This window comes from Chrysemys picta, chromosome 1, assembly GCF_011386835.1.
Source record: "Chrysemys picta bellii isolate R12L10 chromosome 1, ASM1138683v2, whole genome shotgun sequence".
NCBI classification, from domain to species: domain Eukaryota; kingdom Metazoa; phylum Chordata; order Testudines; family Emydidae; genus Chrysemys; species Chrysemys picta.
The window spans coordinates 339,254,917-339,276,687 of NC_088791.1; the positions used below are offsets into that span (position 1 = coordinate 339,254,917).

The 21,771-nt window shown below is 49.2% G+C and overlaps 1 protein-coding gene across 2 annotated transcripts in view; it reads right to left on the reverse strand.

The window, feature by feature from the left end:
- Positions 1-21,771, reverse strand: part of CAPN5 (calpain 5) — a 128,881-nt gene that overhangs the window by 46,274 nt on the left and 60,836 nt on the right. For both annotated transcript variants that reach the window (XM_065581745.1, XM_065581746.1), the window contains one exon: positions 3,344-3,475. In XM_065581745.1, the coding sequence (XP_065437817.1) occupies positions 3,344-3,475 (132 nt within the window). The remainder of the gene's footprint in view (positions 1-3,343; positions 3,476-21,771) is intronic.

Genomic DNA, 21,771 nt, shown 5'->3' on the forward strand with positions numbered 1-21,771 from the left:
CCTCCACACCCCACTCCCCTGCCCAGAGCCCCCTCGCACACCCTGAACTCCTCATTTCTGGTCCCACCCTGGAGTCCGCACCCCCAACCAGAGCCCGCACCCCAACCCCAATTTTGTGAGCATTCATGGCCTGCCACACAATTTCCATTCCCAAATGTGGCCCTTGAGCCAAAAAGTTTGTCCACCCCTGCCCTAGATAATCTAATGCTCCCTTCTGGCCTTAAAATCTATGAATCAGTAGCAGTACTGCAGCGTGCTCTTGGCCGGTGATGTACAATGCTGCTGCATTTTCCAGATGACTAGAAAGAGGAGTGTGGGGAGAAGATTCTAGCCTTTGCCCCAGACCTGAACACAACTCCTCTTAAAAAAAAAAAAAAAAGGATACAAGAGGCAGGCAGGAGCCCCTGAGAATTATGGGCTTGGAAAATTATGAACAAACAGAACACAATTGCCAGGGGAGAAGCAGCAATGAGATAGGCAAGCAGAAATAATTAGCTCTCTAATGGTCACTACTTCTGCGAGATCGGCGGCTCTTTGGGCAGGGCCGGAAGCGAATGGTGAGTGGCGAAGGCAATTTGTATACTGCATTTAATAGCCTCAAAGTTAAAAAAACAACAAAAAAAAGCCCAATCTTGTATCACACAGACAGAAACCCTGAGAGGCAGTGAACTGTCACTGCAATAGGGGAAAAAGCTTAGAAAAGCCTCATTGATTACCCAGAGAGTGACTGCATCTGTTGGACAGCCAGAGGTCCCACTGAGGGGAAGCAGGGATGCTTTAACAAATAAACATTCCCAATATGGAGCTTCAGTCCACTGGATGGCTAGGGTCACAGCCCACAGGCGGAGGCAGGTTTGATTAGGCTAACCATGCTTTAAAAGCTAAATATCAGGGTTGTGCTGCTTCTTGGTTACTAGCAGCACAAAAGGGAAGACAGGAACATTACAGCTTATGTGCCTGCAATGTGGGGCCTGATCCAACGCTCCCCACAGAGGCTGATGGGAATACTTGACTTCAATGGACACTGGATGAGGCTCTTAGGGCATGTCTTCACTACCCGCCGGATCGGCGGGTAGCAATCGATTTATCGGGGATCGACTTATTGCGTCTAGTGAAGACAGATAAAATCGATCCCTGATCGCTCTGCCGTCGACTCCGGAAATCCACTGCAGCAAGAGGTGGAAGCGGAGTCGACGGCGGAGCGGCAGCGGTTGACTCGCCGCCGTCCTCACAGCCAGGTAAGTCGACCTAAAATCCGCAACTTCAGCTACGCTATTCACGTAGCTGAAGTTGTGTATCTTAGGTTGACCCCCCCCCTCCCCCCCGTAGTGTAGACCTAGCCTTAGACAGAACAGCAATGCAGAGTGCAGCAGCACAGGGCTTCCTGAAGGCAACACAGCTAATGAGCTTCTTATCATAACCAGCACTCCTGTAATCAGTGGCGGACTACTGCACAGGCCAACGGGGCTCATGCCCAGGGGCCCTGGCCAATTTGGGGCCCACAGAAAAATGTCTCCCCGCCACGGCCCCAGGGCTAGAGGAGCTCTCGCTTCCTGCCACATCCCTGAGATCACAGTGGGGGTACAGAGCTTCTCCAGTCTCAGGGCCACAGTGGGGAGGCGGGGCATGGAAAAGAGCGAGCGGGGCCACGGGGAAGGGGTGGAATGGGTGGGGCCATAGAGGAAGGGACTGAATGGGGTGGGGCTGTGGGCAGAACAGGGGTGGAGTCAAGGCAAGGGGCAGAACAGGGTGGGGGCATGGGTGGGGCTATAGAGGAAGGGGCTGAATGGGGTGGGACCAGAGGTGGGGTTGCAGCAGAAGGGGTGGGAGGGAGAGAACAGGGGTGGGACCGCAGGCTGAAGGGGTGGGGCAGGGCCATGGTTCTGGCGCTGGAGCCCCCCCACTTGCTCCAACCCAGGGCCCCAGGAGACCTTAATCCGTCTCTGCCTGTAATACAGGAGCTAGCTAAAATGAGAATAATCAAAGCTCATGCTCCAGGGTGTAAATCTCACCCTACACACATACCCACACACACTCCGTGTATAGCCTGCCCCAAGTTTCTCTGCCAGGCAACAATACAGGACAGGAGATGCGGGTAGAGGAATGTGCCCAGAGACAATGTGCGCATGTGTTTTGGAGATGGCAGAGGCGGCAGAACTGTGGGTAGAGGGGACTCGCTATTTTCTACAAGTTCTGTAGGTTTTAAAAGCCACTAGATGCCTCACTGCCTCCATCATAGCGTTCCTGTTATACCATTTTTCTCAAATTAATTTAACTGCCTCACACGAAATTCCACCTTGTGCTTGCCACTGCGTTCCCTCTGCCACCCAGCAGCACCCGATCCCACCCACAGAGCAGGGGCTGCTTTCGCAAACAGCGCTGCGAGGAGGGAATATTCTGCAGGAGCGGCAGGAATGCATTGCATTGCATTGCAGCCCAGGGAGACAAGGTGAAGGCAGGCATTACTGTCTGACACCTCTAGAGGGCACCACTGGCTGCCTACTGCCGCGGCATCTGGGAAAGCCTTCTGTAAGCTGCATTTACACCGGCACGTTTGTCGGTGAAGCTTGTGTCAGTCGGGCGTGGGGTGGGGGGCTGTTTTTCCACACCCCTGACCAACAACGTTTTACCAACAAAAGTGCTAGTGTAGACAAAGCCTAAGTCAAGCTTCAGCCCTGATTTAGCTTCCTCTCGCATATCCTTTGTAGATGCTCAAATATAGCAACAGGCGATTGTGTAACGTTAACCAGACATCTTCCCCCACCCAGCTCCAAGCCATGGGGTGCCTGACAATAACTCAGGGGATAGAATCCCCATATGTAATTAAAACTGTCATGAGAACCTCTGCATTCTGCCCAGGACCACGGTGTCTGAGCTGCATTAATTCAGATATTACAGAGGTGGGGGCAGTTTAAATAACGAGAGAGGGATTATATATAAACAAAGATGGGGCCAAATCAAACCCCTGGATCCAAATATCCTGAAATTTGGTGTGCGTAAAATCTGCATCCTAAATGTACAACTTGAGCTTGGTTCTGGTGTTAATTCATGAAAACAAAGAAAGGGCCAAAATCCTCAGGTGATGTAAACACTGATTTACACCAGTTAAGGATCTGACCCAAAGAATCAGCTCTGGTGTGGTGACACAGAGAGCAGTGGAGTCACTTCTGATTTACACCAATTTAAGTGTGAGGAGAATCAGGCCTGAGCTATTTATCAGGTGTATAATTTTAAACCGTTTTCCAATGGGAGACATTATTCTGTAGATGACCTGTTAACTTCCAGAACATGTGACACCAAAGCTTTGCAAAGGTGCCTTCACCGAGCACAAGGACTTCCCTACCTTCTGCCACAGAGATTCCCGGGAGGCCAGAGAGGAGCAGGCTGCCACGAACCAGCAGTTCCCGACCTGGCCCTGGTGCAAGTCATGGGAACTGATTCCATCCACAAAGAGATAGGGGTCGTCGCAGATCTCCTAGAGGAAGAGAGGGGGAAAAAAACCCACAAAAGGTGAATGGGAAGCAGGGTTAGGCTTGAGAATTGGAGTTACCCTTGTCTTCACTAATGGCACTGTGCACCCCTTCCCCAGCGCACACACATACACCCCTCTAACTCCAGCTACCATCCTATCCAGACTAGGAAATCAACCTGTGGATGAAATCAAGGATCAAATTCTTCTCTCCGTTGCGCTGGTGTCAATCCAGAGTCACTCCACTGACTTCAGTGGAGGTGCTCCAGATTTACGCCCTAATTTAGCAAGGTATCCGAGCCCACGTGTGACTCGCTCATGAACAGCGCCAATTCTTTAACAAGACAACTCAGGTGCTTGAGGACCATGCGGGATCAGGGCCATCCCCAGGTGCAAGTGAGAGCAGAAACTGCCTCTTGGTGCCAAGCACCATCACCTGGGGGCTGCTCGAGCTGAAAGGGCCAAGCCATTTACGACACACCTTTTGCAGAAAGTGTGTTGGATCTGCAGTGAAACAAGGTAGACTCTAGTGTCTTGTCTACAACACGTGTACGGCATTGTGCTTGGCACCACGGAGCCTTTATCTCAGCTGGGCCCTCTAGGGGCCACTGTGATACAAACAATAGATTCTGTACCTGTTAGCAATGGGTGTAGCTGAACCAGCACTACTAGAGAGAAATGCTAAAAATCCACAGAGCAGACAAGGTCTAACAGACTTCACTGCTCGGAAGGGGCTTTCCCTGCTATTCAGATGCATTTTTCCTTTGTTTAATTCAATTCCACTGACCCCATTCTCCTGCCTTGCTCTTTGCACTCTTCAGCTAGGTGGATTCTATCCCTCCCTCTGCTCTGAACCTCAGTTTTCACTTAGCCGAGCTACAGATATTTTCCTCTTTTAGCCTTTCCTAACAAGTCAAACCCTCCTGCTCCTTCCTGGCTTTGGCTATTATGATTATGGGTTATTATTTGTATTGCATTAGCACCTTAGAGCCTGTCATGGATAAGGACCGCATTGGGCTCGGCACAACCCTCCCCCTCCATCTTCCTATTTTTTGGCATCTTCCTGGTAGAAAGGTGCCTTGAATGGACTGCAATATGCCAGCCGTGGTCTCGCCAACGCCCAACACGGGCAGCCTGCCCCAGATTTATAGAGTTAAAGGCCATCTAGTCTGACCTCCTATATAACAAAAGCCAGAGGACCTCACCCAGTGATTTCTACATCAAGCCCATAACTTGCGGTTGAACTAGATCACATCTTTCAGAGAGATCTCCAACCTTCACTTAGGGTACGTCCAGAATACCCGCCGGATCGGCGGGTAGCAATCGATCTATCAGGGATCGATATATCGCGTCTCGTCTAGACACGATATATCGATCCCCGAACGCGCTCCCATCGACTCTGGAACTCCACCGGGGGAGCGGCGGTAGTGGAGTCAACAGGGGAGCCGCGACCATTGATCCCGCGCCGTGAGGACGGGAGGTAAGTCAAAATAAGATATGTCGACTTCAGCTATGCTACTCCTGTAGCTGAAGTTGTGTATCTTACATCGACCCCACCCCCTCCAGTGTAGACCAGGCCTTAAGGCGTTCAGCTGATGGCGAATCCACCATGTTACTAGGTAAACTGCTCCTATGGTTCATTCCCCTTATGGTTCAAAAAAATTGTGCCTCATTTCTAGTCTGAATTTTGTCTAGCTTCATTTTCCAACGGCTGGCTCTCCTATGCCTTTGCCTGCTAGATTAAAGAATCTTCTGTCATCAGAAATCTTTTCCCCAGACCTTTAGGCAGAGATCGAGCCATTTGTTTAACTCTCAGTTAGTGCAGTCAATAAGCCTCTATTATTTTCGTGGCTGTCCTGGGGTAGGTCTACACTTTGCCTACCGCCGGACCCGGAGGTAGGCAATCGATCTTCTGGGATCGATCCCGGAAGTGCTCGCCGTCGACGCCGGTGCTCCAGCTCGGCGAGAGGAGTACGCGGCATCGACGGGGGAGCCTGCCTGCCGCGTCTGGACCCACGGCAAGTTCGAACTAAGGTACTTCAAATTCAGCTACGTTATTAACGTAGCTGAATTTGCATACCTTAGTTCGAAGTGGGGGGTTAGTGTGGACCAGGCCCTGGATTTCACAAACAACGGAGCTTGTGATGTGATAAACAGAAAATAGGCATGAAACACATGAAAACCAAGTTCCCACCAGCTCTTTACTTATGGGGCAACAGGACAGAGTGTGAGTACCCAAGGGCTGAGTGTGGACTTAGGAAGCATCCCCACGTTTAAGTTTAAGTACTACGGGATTAACTAATTAGTGGGGTGATTCAGTTCATTAGCTGGAACCAGTAAAAGGAGAGGCAGGAAGGGGGAGGGGGAGGAAAGGTGTAAGGAAGGCCAGAGAAGGGAGATTCTCCGCCCCCCCCTTAGTAATAGGTAAAGGCTTGGGGAAAAGCCTTATGCTGTGGGGAACAAACATATCTAAAGCACACTACACACAAAGCGCTGCGTGCTGGTGTGCCGGAGGACTGCTGGCAGCAAGAATCCAGGAAGAGGGAACCCCATCCTGTGACAGGCTAGCGCAGGGAAGTGAATGGGACGGAGCGACGGATCTAGTGGAGGTGGGGATGAGAGGGCAGGAGATCTGAGCTGGGGCCAGCTGGCATCCCCCTCAAACTGAGTCCCCCCCGGACCAGACCACTGCATATAACGGGGGAGGAGGCAACAGAGAACACAGGCCTGTAGGAGATGGGGGGGCCTGGATCTCCCTGAGAGAACAGTGCTGCCTTCCCAGGGGTGAGACCTGCAAGGCAGCCCAGAGGATGGAGACATCTTCTATCCAAACTAAAGTAACACGTGTCTAAGGGCTGTCTTCACTGCAGCGTTAACTCAGGCTCTTACGCAGGGGTTGTCCCAACCCCCTCTGGACACAATAAAGCCTCCTGACCTCCATTTGGTGGTGCTTTCTACCTGGTTAGCTGGGTCTAGAGCCTGGGTGATGCTTTTACTAGGGCTAATAACCTGCCCACTTGGCAGTGGGGATGCAGGCCTCATCCCTCGAATGCCAATGGTCCTCCAATGCCTTCCCACAATTCCCCCATGGGCCCAAGTTACTTCACTGGGGAAGAACCGCAGAGCAGCTCAGTGTACTGCAGCACAAAACCCCTGGGATGTGGCCCCAGACATCCCCAGGTAGCGCAGCACCAGTGAGGACACAGTAACTTGTGGATGACTTTGCAGTGTGACTGCTCACGCCCGGGCTAGGCTAGGCTAACCTGCGTGCCAGTCGCCTGAGTTAACTCTGCCGTGAAGACACATCCTAAATCCCCTACCCCCCCCCTTATAAATTAAAAACACTTTTTGACATATTTAACACCATTATAAACGCTGGAGGCAAAGCGGGGTTTGGGGTGGCGGTTGACAACTCGCGACCCCCCATGTAATAACCTCACGACCCCTTGAGGGGTCCAGACCCCCACTTTGAGAACCCCTGCAATAGCTCACGGATTAGGGACCCAATCTTATGGGGTTCCAGGGGCTTCTGTATAGATTATTAAGGTTAATCTTTCTATCTACCCAATGGGACTCAGTGATCAGTCTAGAAGATTCCATCAGAGATGCTTAGTTTTGCAGTTCTCAAACTGTGGGTTTGCATCTCCAGAGATAACATGCTTGTTAACAGCAAAAATGTTTAAAAAAAAAAAAAAGAGAGAGAGAGATGAGAAATAACAGACCTCAACCCTATTGTCCCTCTGCAAATTTGTGTACACAAAGTCAATCCCTTGCCTCTCTCTAAAAGTGCAAAGTTTCAAAAAGTTCAATGAATAGAAGATTGGTGGGGGCGGAATAGATCTGGACAAGGAGAAGAAGTCTGGAGATACAAGAGTGAAACTGTTTGAGCAGCATATTCCAGAAGTCTTGAGGTCTTTCTGAGTGTACCCTTCATTGATTTGAGATCTATCATACCATTCTCTCACTAGAGACCCAGTTTGGGAATATTTTAATTAAGTTCCTCTACCTGTGGGTAAGATAGGCATGCGTGCAAAATGCAAACAGTGCAACAAAGAAATACAAGGCCTGGTTGCCCGAATGAAACAACATAGAATATCAGAGTTGGAAGGGACCTCAAGAGGTCATCTAGTCCAACCCCCTGCTCAAAGCAGGACCAATTCCCAGCTAAATCATCCCAGCCAGGGCTTTGTCAAGCCGGGCCTTAAAAACCTCCAAGGAAGGAGACTCCACCACTTCCCTAGGTAACGCATTCCAGTGTTTCACCACCCTCCTAGTGAAATAGTTTTTCCTGATATCCAACCTAGACCTCCCCCACTGCAACTTGAGACCATTGCTCCTTGTTCTGTCATCTGCCACCACTGAGAACAGCCGAGCTCCATCCTCTTTGGAACCCCCCTTCAGGTAGTTGAAGGCTGCATTCAAATCCCCCCTCATTCTTCTCTTCTGGAGACTAAACAATCCCAGTTCCCTCAGCCTCTCCTCATAAGTCATGTGCTCCAGACCCCTAATCATTTTTGTTGCCCTCCGCTGGACTCTTTCCAATTTTTCCACATCCTTCTTGTAGTGTGGGGACCAAAACTGGACACAGTATTCCAGATGAGGCCTCACCAATGTCGAATAAAGGGGAACGATCACGTTCCTCGATCTGCTGGCAATGCCCCTACTTATACAGCCCAAAATGCCATTAGCCTTCTTGGCAACAAGAGCACACTGCTGACTCATATCCAGCTTCTCGTCCACTGTGACCCCTAGGTCCTTTTCTGCAGAACTGCTACCTAGCCATTCGGTCCCTAGTCTGTAGCAGTGCATAGGATTCTTCCGTCCTAAGTGCAGGACTCTGCACTTGTCCTTGTTGAACCTCATCAGGTTTTTTTCGGCCCAATCCTCTAATTTGTCTAGGTCCCTCTGTATCCGATCCCTACCCTCTAGTGTATCTACCACGCCTCCTAGTTTAGTGTTATCTGCAAACTTGCTGAGAGTGCAGTCCACACCATCCTCCAGATCATTAATAAAGATATTAAACAAAACCAGTCCCAGAACCGACCCTTGGGGCACTCCGCTTGAAACCGGCTGCCAACTAGACATGGAGCCATTGATCACTACCCGTTGAGCCCGACGATCTAGCCAGCTTTCTATCCACCTTACAGTCCATTCATCCAGCCCATACTTCTTTAACTTGGCGGCAAGAATACTGTGGGAGACCGTATCAAAAGCTTTGCTAAAGTCAAGGAATAACACATCCACTGCTTTCCCCTCATCCACAGAGCCAGTTATCTCATCATAGAAGGCAATTAGGTTAGTCAGGCACGACTTCCCCTTCGTGAATCCATGCTGACTGTTCCTGATCACTTTCCTCTCCTCTAAATGTTTCATAATTGATTCCTTGAGGACCTGCTCCATGATTTTTCCAGGGACTGAGGTGAGGCTGACTGGCCTGTAGTTCCCCGGATCCTCCTTCTTCCCTTTTTTAAAGACGGGCACTACATTAGCCTTTTTCCAGTCATCTGGGACCTCCCCCGATCGCCATGAGTTTTCAAAAATAATGGCTAATGGCTCTGCAATCTCACCAGCCAACTCCTCTAGCACCCTGGGATGCAGCGCATCCGGCCCCATGGACTTGTGCACATCCAGTTTTTCTAAATAGTCCCGAACCACTTCTTTCTCCACAGAGGGTTGGTCACCTTCTCCCCATGCTGTACTGCCCAGTGCAGCAATCTGGGAGCTGACCTTGTGCGTGAAGACAGAGGCAAAAAAATCATTGAGTACATTAGCTTTTTCCACATCCTCGGTCACTAGGTTGCCTCCCTCATTCAGTAAGGGGCCCACACTTTCCTTGATTTTCTTCTTGTTGCTAACATCATGAGAAGTGTTCCTTCTCAGGAGGAAGCTGCATTGAAGATGATGAAAGGAACATGTCTGAACATGCAGGATCTTCCGGTTGGTAAACTTTTTTATTTCATACTTCTTTCTTAAGGACTGCCTGTCTTCCTTCTGGACTATTCTTGAATTCTCATGTTTGAGCAAAAAATATAGTTGTTACTCTATGGTATTATCATTTTAGATGCAGTTGTGATAAAAAAATAAATAGCTGAAATAGGCAGATCTTCCTTTTACAATTTCACCTTTAAAGTAGTACTGAGTGTCAGCAAATGCAATGAGTAATACTAAATGAGCAAAAAGCAACAGATTCAGACTAACACAGCTACCCCTCTGATACTAAATGAGCAGTATGGTAATAATTAATAACTGCATTGACTTATTTTGTTTAGGAGAATCTGTCCTCAACATACAGGATTCTGAAGACTATCCACCTTCAAGATCACAATCATTTTCTATAGTTTCAGAGTTATCTGCCAATGATAGTGTTTCAGTCACATCATGTATGTCACATAGCCACAGTATATCACCTTTAGCAAAAAGAAAAAAAAAATCTCCATCATCCAGAAACAACCATAGATAAGCCTGTGATAAGAACCAGCAGATTATAAAAAGAGGTAACTGATGAAAAAATTGCCTGGTTTGTTTATGCAACAAACTCTCCTTTCCGTATGATTGAGAACCCACACTTCATTAACATGGCTCAGTCATTAAGACCAGGATACAGTCCACCCAACAGAGCAGATGTCGCTGGCAAATTGCTGGATAAAGAGTATGAAAGAGAAATTGAGCAGAGTGCAAAAGGTCTGGAGGGTGAAATGGTTAACCTGAATCTTGATGGGTGGAGCAATGTCCACAATGATCCTGTTGTATGTGCTTCTGTGACAACAGAAAAAGGGAATGTCTTCCTTACAGAAACAATTGATACATCAGGAAATGCACACACAGCAGAATACTTACAAGAAGTAGCAGTAAAAGCTATAACAAACTGTGGGGAAAAAAACTCAAATGTCTAGTACGTAGCTTGGTCACAGACAATGCTGCAAATGCATCCAAGATTAGAAGAAATTATTTAGAAGAGAGCAAAGAGTCCCCCAAGCTAATAACATACGGTTGCAGTGCTCATTTGATGCATCTCCTAGACAAAGACTTCAGTGTTCCAGAAATAAAGGCTAAAGTTGAAATTGCAAAATACTTCTGTAACAACCACTCTGCAGCAGCCACTCCGAAAAAGGTGGGAGGAACCAAGCTAACTCTACCACAAGACGTGCGATGGAACTCAGTAGTGGATTGTTTTGAGCACTATATCAAGAACTGACCTAATCTGATGACAGTTTGTGAACAAAATCATGAAAAAATAGATGGCACCGTCACAGCCAAAGATCTCAACATTGGGCTTAAGAGAAATGTTGAACACATGCTGAGTACCCTAAAGCCTATTTCTGTAGCCTTGAACAAAATGCAGGGAAATCGCTGCTTTATTGCTGACGCTGTTGAAATTTGGAAGGAACTGTGTGAGATCTTAAAAAAGAGAAATATGCAATGACAGAGTTAAATTACAAGCATTAAAAAAACGAATGGGACAAGCTCTATCTCCAGCTCATTTTCTTGCAGCTTATGAACAAACAGGAAAACGAAGGTGAAGACGACTGAGTTAGCTGCAGAAGCCAATATTTTAAGTTTCTCATGTTGACCTGGCTGACATAGTCGATTTAATTTTTTTTTTAATTTTAACAAAAACAAACCGGATTTTAAAAAACTTGAATATTTAACTAAATTCAAAAATTCAAATGCTCGTTTTGTTAAAATATTATACGTTTGCTGTTGAGGAAAAAAAATCCAGAATACATAACGTTGTTTTAGTTAAATAAAACAATGTAAATGTCTGTCTGGTAATGTTCTCCTCCTAATACAGCATGGCAAGCAAATCCTCCAAATATTAATGATTAACCTGTTGAATTGGAGATAGTTCACCTCCCAATGACCTCATAAATATCTGCTTCAATTACCTTTGGTAAATGAAATAACCGAACAATCATTCATTTTCTGATATCGCTGTAAAACTAATCTGAAAAGTTTTCAAAATAAATCACTTTAAAAATGTATAGTGTGTACCTTCTAAAAATGAATCCTACATTTATCTCTGAGTTGTGAAGAATATGTATTACGGTTATAACAAATAACAAGAATGCACTTTTATGTAAAAATCCATGATTAAATCGAGTTTTCCTGACTACTGATTTAAATCATGATTTAAATCAAATCCACCCTGCATGAAAACCACAAGGACTTTCCCCCCCTTTTTCTGTAGATGGATTTCTGGCAAAGGGCACGTTACAGATGCAGAGGTGAATGACACCACAAAGCTTTTGATTTCAGAGGGAAAGGAAGGGAGGAAGCAGTGACATTGTCACTGACCCTGTAAGGCCCAGAGCAGACATTCCCCTCAAGACTGGTTCAACACACACCCACCCACCCACCCACCCACCCACCCACCCACCCACCACTGCGTGGCTCTGAGAGAAGGAAGCCAGGTGAAACTCTAACATTAACGCAGCCCCACCTGAAAGGCAAGCAGTGAGTCAGTCACTCTCCGGTCAGGCTGTGTGTGATCAGGAGAATCAGACACAAACACATGCACCCAGGGCTGTGTTAAGCCTTATGGGTCACGCCTAAAAGGGGGGGGGGGGGAAGAGCGCAGGCTCCCAGGCAACCAGCTCAAACAATCCTCAAGGTGCTAACCTGCCTCTACCTGGGCAAGAAGGTGGGTTTTCAATCAATCAAGGCCTCCTCTCTACAAACGTTTACAACACAGGCATTATTTAACAGCAATGACAAATTCCGGGTTCACGTTCGAATGCCAGTGAGCTACTTGGAGAAGGAGAAAGTGTCTATCTTATACCCAATTGAATACCCTCATAGACAGGGCCACGGTGTATGTAGAATAAATGAGCCCACGGGGTCTGTCCTGCCCTGCCCTTCTGACTCACGTGAGCAGTGCCACTGACTCCAGTGGAAACATGCACATGAGGAAGGCCAGCAGGATGCAGCCATCGTGCATTGGGCCAGATTCACCAGCGGTTCCTTTGCACCAGAGGGGCATAAACTTGGCATAGCTGTTTCTGCCGGAGCAGCACAAAGCACGCAAGGCATGCTGGTGCCTCTGGCCCATCAGCTTCATAACGATCATTCCCCCCACTGCTCATATAGCACTTCTCACCCCATCACAGTCAACCCCATTGCACCAGCAAGCAAAGTGAGACAGTTTAAGTGACTCTTTCAAGTGCAGGTGGTTAAGTGAAATCTTGGCCCCCTTAAAATCAATGGGAGTTTTGTCCTTGACTTCAGCGGGGGCTGGGATTTTAACCCTGCAGTACCACACGGCTGCCGCTGGAAACTGGCCATGGAGCCAGCAGAACCAGACCCAGCGCAGAGGATCCTCCAACGTCCCGGCTCCTACCCACCTGCACTCCCTGCTGCCAGTTCGAGGGCAAGGACAGAGCTAAGGGGGCCTGGCATTTGCCCTGCGCCGTGCCGATCCCCAGCTACCATGTCAGCCTGTTGGCAGCACATTTCATGCTGCTCTTTTTACCATCTGGGGTCCAGCTCCACACACAGCTACTCCAGAATGAGGCTCAGGATATGCTCCCTTTGCACCACCTGGCGCCACCCTACGCAACAGGCTTCTTGGGATCTAACCCAGCGGAGTCACTGGCAGCAGAGCCCAGAACTCACGTGTCCTGGTCCCATACCCGACACAACGGATCACCCTGCCTCCACCAACTCCACGTAGCCACCAAACCCCCCAAGTAACAAAATCCCCTGGTGCACCAGAGCCCTGATCCGCGGTGATTTACATGACAGTGATGCCCACAGGCTTCAGCTGAGACAGGGCGGCAGTGTTTGGTGCTGTACAGCCAGATAGTAAGAGCCAGTCCCTGCACCACAGAGCTACATAGACAAGAGTGGCAAAGGAACGTGAGGCGAGCCCAAGCACAGCGTTTGCTATGGAGCAGGACCATACGCTGTCCCCGGCTGTCTTTTAAAATCCATTTCTACCCACCGCTGTAGATGTGTCCACGTGCAAACAGCTCTCTGGGAGCACAAGCCTGCAATTGCCCTTCCCTTTAAAGCAGTGGTCCCCAAACTTTTCAGGGTCATGCCCCCCCTTAGCCCTGTCCGCCCCCCACCAGCCCGGGCTGGGAGCAGGGACGCGGCTCTGGGGGGGGGGGGGGGGGGGGGATGCAGACAGAGGTAAAGGGGCTGAGGCTGGGGGCGGGTCTGGGGCCGGAGCAGGAACAGAGCCATGGCTGGGAGCAGAGTCCCAGCTGGGAGCCAAGGCTGGGGGCGGGGCAGGGAACGGAACTGAGGCTGGGGGCAGGGCCAGGGCCGTGACTGGGGAAGAGATTGGAGCACAGCTAGAGGCAGAGCGGGGCTGCGTGGAGCTCCCTCCCCACCCCATTCCTGGACTGGGCTCTCCCACACCCCCCGAACGTTCCTCTGTGCCCTCCTGGGGAGGGGGGCACCCCACAGTTTGGGGATCTCTGCTTCAAAGGACTGACCAGTCTGGGTGGCATTAGAGGATCCTACGGGTCAAGATTTCAAAATCAAGTAAGATTTTGTAGCATTCCTCTCTCAGCTACAAACGTGTGTAGGATCATGTCTTAGAAACTAGCTCCTGGGACCGGGACTGTCCTTTTGTTCTGTGCTTGCACAGTGCGCAGCAGAATGGGCTCCTGGTCCGTGACCAGGGCTGCTGGGTGCTACTGCACTACAAATAACCAATGAAGAATACGGGAGGGAAATGGAGCCCAAAGTCAGGGTGCTGGGGAAAGAGAAAATGTCTCCATCAGGGGTGTTGTGATAGCACCCACCGCTGCAGTGTATGGGCACTGAGCAACCTGGGTCTCGATTCCACTGAGGTCAATGGAGCTGTGCCGGCTTCCCCCAGGACAGGGACAGGGGGATTCCCCCTTGCAGTCGTCAGTGTAGGGAGCATGTTGTGGGTGCGGCAAAGGAGCATGCCCAAACTGCTACAGTGCTTTGGCTAATATTGGCGACTTCAACAGACCCTGGGCCACTGGCAACTAAGTGTAAGTTAGGGCAGCCCTGAGACTGCTCTAATTTACGCCGGGAGGGGGGGTGTGACCTCAGAACACAGGGAGGCAAAAAGTTGGCTTAAATTCATATTTGCTTCCCTCCCCTCTGTTTCTGTGCTAAGTAGAACTAGGGCAGAGCTGAGAATCAGGCCCAGAGCCTTTAAAGCATTTTGGGTCCTTCTGGATGAAAGGTGCTATGTACAGGTGTGATGGGGCATCTGCCCCACACTGGCCAGTTAGGGGTTAATAGAGCCCTAGGGAGGCTGCACGAAAAGCAGCCAATAGGAGAGGAGAGGGGCTGTGAGGAGCGGCCAATCAGGTCCCATATAAAAAGAGACGCAGGGCAGAGCAGGGTCAGTAGCTGCCTGGAGCTTGAGGAGGGTGGCCTATGTCTGGAGTGGGCTGTAACCCTGCAGCACCTTGGACAGAGCAGTGCAGACAGGAGCCCGGGGAAAAGAGGAGCTCTGGACGGGCTGCTGAAACTGAGGAAGGTGCTGTGGCCGCGGGAAGTGACCCAGGGAAATGCAGCGATAGCAGAGGCAAAGGAACGCAGTAAGTGACTGCAGTTCGGAGTGTCCCTGGGCTGGGACCCGGAGTAGTGGGTGGGCCCAGGTTCCCCTCACTCGCCACTGGGGAAGTGGCTGGACTAGGAGCTAAAACTTCTCCCAGAAAGAGAGGCGGAGGGAACACTGACATAGCCAGAGGGTGTTGCAGTTCCTGAGGCTGCGAGAGGGACTGCAGGCAGATGCAGTGATGGTGTGCAAGCTGTGGACAGGGGACACTGGCCTCGAGCGAATACCCAGAACCATCAGGAGATGCCGGATTCACAGTGAGTGAGACGCCCCATGACAAGAGGTAAAAGAAGGAACTATTTATAGTGACAGAGCCACGCCCTAAAAGTGACTGACTTCAATGGAGCCGTGCCACTCTACACCAAGTGAGTGCCCGGCCCTTGGACTTTAAAGTCCATTATGAAAAACAAACTTATCGGAGCAAATGGATGTGCTATACTTTGTGCTTCATGGCATGACTCTGTCTCCTCCAGAAAAGCATCTGCATTATTCCTCTTCTTTCCCCAGTGCTGAGTTCTTGGTTTTTCTCCAACATTATTTCAGCGACAATTAAGCCAGAAACCATCCTCCTTGCACTTTTCTGCCAGTCTGATTCCATATCGGGATGCGCTCAGCAAATCACCCTACATAACTGGCTTCTTAATTGGTTACTGTCCCCTTGTAAATATATCCTGAAGCGGAGTATTGCCCTGGATTCAAGCAGGGGTCTGCTTCATCTAACTAAAGCCATCTGTCTGCGGGATGGGGGGGCGGGGAAATAACCGTGCGAGGTTCAGCGCAGACTGCATGCCAAGATCACTTTCCATTAACGAGGTTTTACAAGAAACAGACCATTTCAGTTCCTCTGCCAAGCTGGATCATCCCGGAAAGGTCGAGCTCAGACTTATCCTTCTCTGGCCCCAGAGCACTATGCTCTCTACTGGGAGAAGGTGAGATGGGAACAAGCCTCCGATACTGCTAAGGCAGAACTGTAAGGATGTCTCTCCACTGTAGTTTACTCAGGGGTCACCCCAACCCCTCATTCCGCCCACACAAAACGCCCTCTCACCTGAGGTTGGTAGAGGGTTAACGCAGGCGAGCTGGCCTGGCTGAGGGTATAGGCTAGAGCTCGGCCGGTAACCCGCCCACCGTGCAGTGAGGACGCAGGCTAAATCACTTGAGCGCTGATAGTCCTCCAATGCCTTCCCACAATTCCCCCTCGAAGGACAGATGAGTTCTCAACAATTCACTTGGAAAGCGCCAGAGCAGCTCAGCGTACTGCAGCACAAAGAGCTCTGGGATATACCTGCAGGCGTCCTAGGGACCCGCGGTGGGGAGGGCAGCACTGGTGCGGCACAGTAACTTGGGTTGGGCTTCGCGGGGGGGCTGCTCCCACCTATCATCCGAGAGAACGCTGCAGGGAACACACACCCTGTGACTGATGACACAGGAGGATCCATTAAACACGTGGGAAAGGCGGCTGCTCCTCTTTTGCAGTGGTCCCTGCCCAATACCACCGAAGAGAAGCCCGTATAGCTCCTGGATACCTCCTCTTAGCAGCATTCATTATTACAGTAGTGCTTGGAGGCCCCAGCCAATATCAGGGCCCCACTGTGCTAGGCACGGTACAGACCACAGCAAGAGACACTCCCTGCCTCATAGAATTACAATCTAAATAGATGAATGGTGGTGGGGGGAAACTGAGGCACAGAGCAGGGAAGTGACTTGCCCAAGGTCCCCCAGCAGTGGCAGAGCTAGGATTAAAACCCAGATCTCAATTCCTAATCCGGTGCGCTCTCTATCACACAATGTTGTCTCTCTCTCTCCATCACAGCCTCTACCTGATGACTCTAATCACTTAGCATCCCACTGAACCAATAGCCCTAATTCCGGCCTCTGCCTGGACCATTGGCTTAGAGGTAAGCTCCCTGCACTTGCTATCTCTTCACTGTTGCCCCTTCCTGAAATCACTAGAGGAAGAGCCCATAAACCTCACAAGCCCCCAGTTTCAGCTGCTGCCACCTTCCTACTGCAGCTCCAGCCCCTGGTATCTCTGCCTGGGAGCCCATAAAGCCCAGCTCCACCCCACTCCATCCACGGCGGCTCTCGCTGAGCCATTGCTGCCCCTAACGTTACTGTTGTGGGGAGTCCATACAACTCTGCTCCAGGCGGGGCAGACACTGCTGCCATCTCTGCACCATAGCCTTTGCCCGATGGACGGGGAGCAGTTCTTAGTAGCTCTTCCTAAGGGAGTGGAGGCCAGGTCTGAGAGGCTTCTGCAACTGGCTTTAACGGATGAACCCATCCATCCCCGGGCCCTGGTTGGCTCATTTTTGCTCTGTCTGATGGTTCCTTTCCCTGCCCTCTCTAGCTCTATGAGATTCCCTGGCTGAAGGGCTGTGCCTGTTTGCTTTGCAAGCTGCTCAGTGGCTGAAGTTCTCTGGTGTGTTTTGAAACCATTCATCCTTATTGACGGATTTGTGAATTCCTTTGGATTCAGTCCAGGATCCTTGGGAGGGGGGTTGTTGTCCTCTTTATTTCTAGACTAACGGCTGGCTAGTGACATGATTTAGACCCTCATCCTGCAAACACATAATTACAAACTAAACTTTAAGTACATGACTAATCCCATTTAGTTCAGCAGGTCTAACCATGCGCACAAAGTGTAGTGTGCGCTTAAGTGCTGGCAGGCTCATGACTGGCCATTTCAGGGACATATTGGTTTAGCTCAAGCTTGCAAAATCATCAAGAAAATTTAATAGCCCAGGCACAAGATAAACTTGCCCGTCCTTACCCCAACAATGACAAAACAACCTGTATAAAAGTTACTCAACTAGGCGGGCAAATACAATTTTTGCTCCAAAAGGAGATGGGAAAGGATCAGATGGAGGGATCAGAAAAGTTTGGGCCAATGTTTTCCAAGTGTTAGTATTTCTGAGGGCCCCAGCGTGATGAGCCTTAGGGAGGTGTGGTTTTCAGAAAGTGCTGAGCACCTGCCCTCGGAAAATCAGGGCCCGATACGGCGTCTGAAGCGGGGCATCCAGAAACAAAATTGCTAGTCACTTTTGAAAATCTTGGCCTAGATACATTTGTATCTGCTACTGATCCCGACCCTGCATACAAAGACCTGCAAGTTCCGTGCAGCCCACCCCGTGAAAACAGGACCTGTTTTTAAGGTCCCTTTCGAAAAACACACACTTGCAATGAACTGCGTGGTACTTTGCTCGTGTACCTCAGAAGAAAGCCCTGGAGAGCGGACACTAGAGTTGGCAAACAGATCTAAAAGGTCATTTTGGGGGGTTAGCAAACTCAATAGGATCTCTTTAAAGGTTTGTCGTTGGTATCCAAATATACAATGAAGCAATGCAGAAATCCTGGTCAAAGCAATTAACCAGAGAGAGAGTAGCAACCGCCTACGTGCTGTGAGCACACCGCGCTCCATTGAGCCCAGCAGAGAACAAGGGAAGGGAAAAGAGATGAAATAAGAAAGGCTCCCCTACCAGCAAAGCCTCTCCTGACACTGTTGTCCACTTCCTCCCACCCACACTCTCGGCAGTCTTGGAAAGCACATGCATTATTTATGGCCGAGGCCAATGCGAAGTGCTTTGGGGGCTGTTCCAAAGCCCATGAATGGAAAGACTCTAATTGACTTCAGTGGGCTGGGATCGGCTCTGAGGATGTACACAGAACACCAGCTGCCTCTAAGCCACGTTTCTGAAGATTAGTTGTTTTGATATTTGCAACCACAGACCCATTAATAACAATGCTACATAGATCTTATTAACACTTTTCAGCTATAGAGCTCACAGTGCTTTAAAAAGCAGGGAAGTGTCATTAACTTCCACCCACCCCCCCAACAGGGCAGTGGCAGAGCCAGGAATAGATTCCAGGTGTCTCGAGTCCCAGTCTAGTACTCTGACCACTGGCTATAGCTGCCTCATTAATTCACTGCAGCACTTTCCTGAGGCCAGGTTTCATACGGACAAAACACAGCTTGATCTCCTATCCTCATAAAGTGCCCTTTGCATCGTTCCATCTTATGGGAACCCTCCAATGGCACAAATCCTTCTTTCTGCCCCTTTTGACACTGGAAAGCAGGCCCACACTGTTTTCTACTTGATCCTCAGCCAGTGAAGTGGTCCCTAGGGGGCCGCCAGCTGGCACAATTTAGAGCAGCCCTTAGGTTGCTCTATGTTACACTGGGGGCCATTTTAATTGGACTGTGGATTGAGGGAGGCATAAAAGGTGGCGTAAAGCCATCTTTTCCTACTCCTATCCCTGAGCTGAGCCCACCAATTTGTAGAACATGGTACATTTTGACTGATTCCTAGAACATCTTTTCCCCTCACTTAGTGAATTTAGCACTTGTGAACGATGCCTATTGACCAGCCGTGGCTTTAGCGTGGGATCATTTGCACCCACAGAAATCATGAAACCAGGCAAACATACACTTCTCCTGGCCCAGTGTGGAGGGGAGGTCCCAGTTAGGAGTATGTACTGTGCCCAGGAAGAACCAGTTGAAAGCAGTCTACAGTCAGCTTAGCCAGATACACAGGGAGGAGCACAAACTAGCAATCTTCTTAAACATTGCAGGACTTGAGGCAGTTGATGTCTTTAATAGCATGCAACTAAGTCAGGCAGAGAGGTCAAGTTATGACACAATTTTGCATAAAGTTGAAGAGTACTGTATACCTAAAAAGAGTGAAACATTTGAAAGGTCTAAGGCTTGGTCTACACTACCCCCCCTAATTCGAACTAAGGTACGCAACTTCAGCTACGTGAATAACGTAGCTGAAGTTCGAAGTACCTTATTTCGAATTAGTTCAAACTTACCTTGGTCCACACTCGGCAGGCAGGCTCCCCCGTCGACTCCGCGGTACTCCTCTCGGCGAGCTGGAGTACCGCAGTCGACGGCGAGCACTTCCGGGTTCGACTTATCGCGTCCAGACTAGACGCGATAAGTCGAACCCAGAAGTTCGATTTCCAGCCGTCGAACTTGCCGGTAAGTGTAGCCAAGGCCTAAGTTTCACCTTAGAAGCCAAAGGAAGGAGAGTCCATTGAGGAATTCCTAACCGAGCTGAAGCTAATGAGCCAAACCGGCAACTATGAACAGTTAACTGACTCAGTTATAAGGGATCCAATTGTAACAGGAATCAGAGATTCAAAGCTGCAGAAAAGACTAATGGAAGATATGGATCTCACTTTGGATAAAGCAGCACGACCTGTGTCAGGCCGCAGAAATTACTCGCAACAGAATAAAAATAATGGAAGGAAAACAGGACACGGTTACTCTCTATAGAGTGACGAGAGGAAAAAAAAACTGGCAAACACTAAGTCAGTACAAAAAACACAGAGAAGCGATGCACAAGAGTTTGCAAGGAACAGCTTCAAGGACTGCACGAAATGTGGACACAAACACAGACCTCAACAGTGCCCAGCGTTTGGTAAGCACTGCAATATTTGTAAGAAATACAATCATTTTGCCAAAGTCTGCAACCAGGATCAACAATTGCAGAAGGGGAAGCAAGGCAGGTATGCTGAGCATTGGCCTGCTAAACCCAGGGTTGTGAGTTCAATCCTTGAGGGGGCCACTTAGGGATCTGGGGCAAAATCAGTACTTGGTCCTGCTAGTGAAGTCAGGGGGCTGGACTGGATGACCTTTCAAGGTCCCTTCCAGTTCTAGGAGATGGGATATCTCAATTTATACAGTAATCCAGCACAGCAACACAGAAGAGGAGCTCTATCTAGGGGTAAGTCCACACTACCCGTCCGATTCGGCGGGTAGAGATCAATCTTCTGGGATTGATTTATCGCGTCTCATCTGGACGTGATAAATCGATCCCAGAAGCGCTCCCCCGTCGACTGCGGAACTCCTGCTCGCCGAGAGGAGGAAGGGCTGTCGACGAGGGAGCTTGCCTGCGCCGCGTGGACCCGCAGTAAGTAAACTTAGTTCGATCTAGGAAACATAGACTTCAGCTACGTGATTCTCGTAGCTGAAGTTGAGTTTCCTAGATCGATCCCCCGCCCCAGTGTGGACCAGCCCTAGGAGCTGTATCTGAAGAGGAAGGAACAGATGAATGGACAATTTCTTTAGAGACTAATGGGCTCTTACAACCTACAGATTGGACACCAGTACTCTAATATCTGAAACGACATTTACCAGTGTTAAACGACTGAATTAAAAACAAGAGAACATGATGAGCAAACAGGACAAAGCAAAAGCTTATAATGGAGAACACATTCCTATCAGAGGTACATGGAGTACTAGAAGCGAAGGTAAAACATCAAATAGAATGGATCAACTTTGTGATAGTTCAAAGGAATAAACCATCTATATTGGATTTAACACACGCCAAGCCCTTGGGCTAATCCAAAAGATAGAGGCGATAAGGGACACATTGTCCAGAACATTTGATAAAACTGTAGTCGAAACAGAGGTGGAGTCAGACATAGTGAAAGTCAACTGGATAAAAAAAGAATTGTCCTGTCTCAGAAAGGAAGTGCAATGAATTTGCTGCAGCTACTGCTAATGAGGAGACTTAACAGAGGGTAATTAAGGCTAATTGCCACAGGGTGGCCAGGACCTGACATACCAAGTCCATATTTCCAGCTCAAACCAGAACTGTCTATTGTTGATGGTATATTGCTTAGAGCAGGGGTAGGCAACCTTTCAGAAGTGGTGTGCCGAGTCTTCATTCATTCACTCTAATTTAAGGTTTCACGTGCCGGTAATACATTTTAACGTTTTTAGAAGGTCTCTGTCTATAAGTCTATA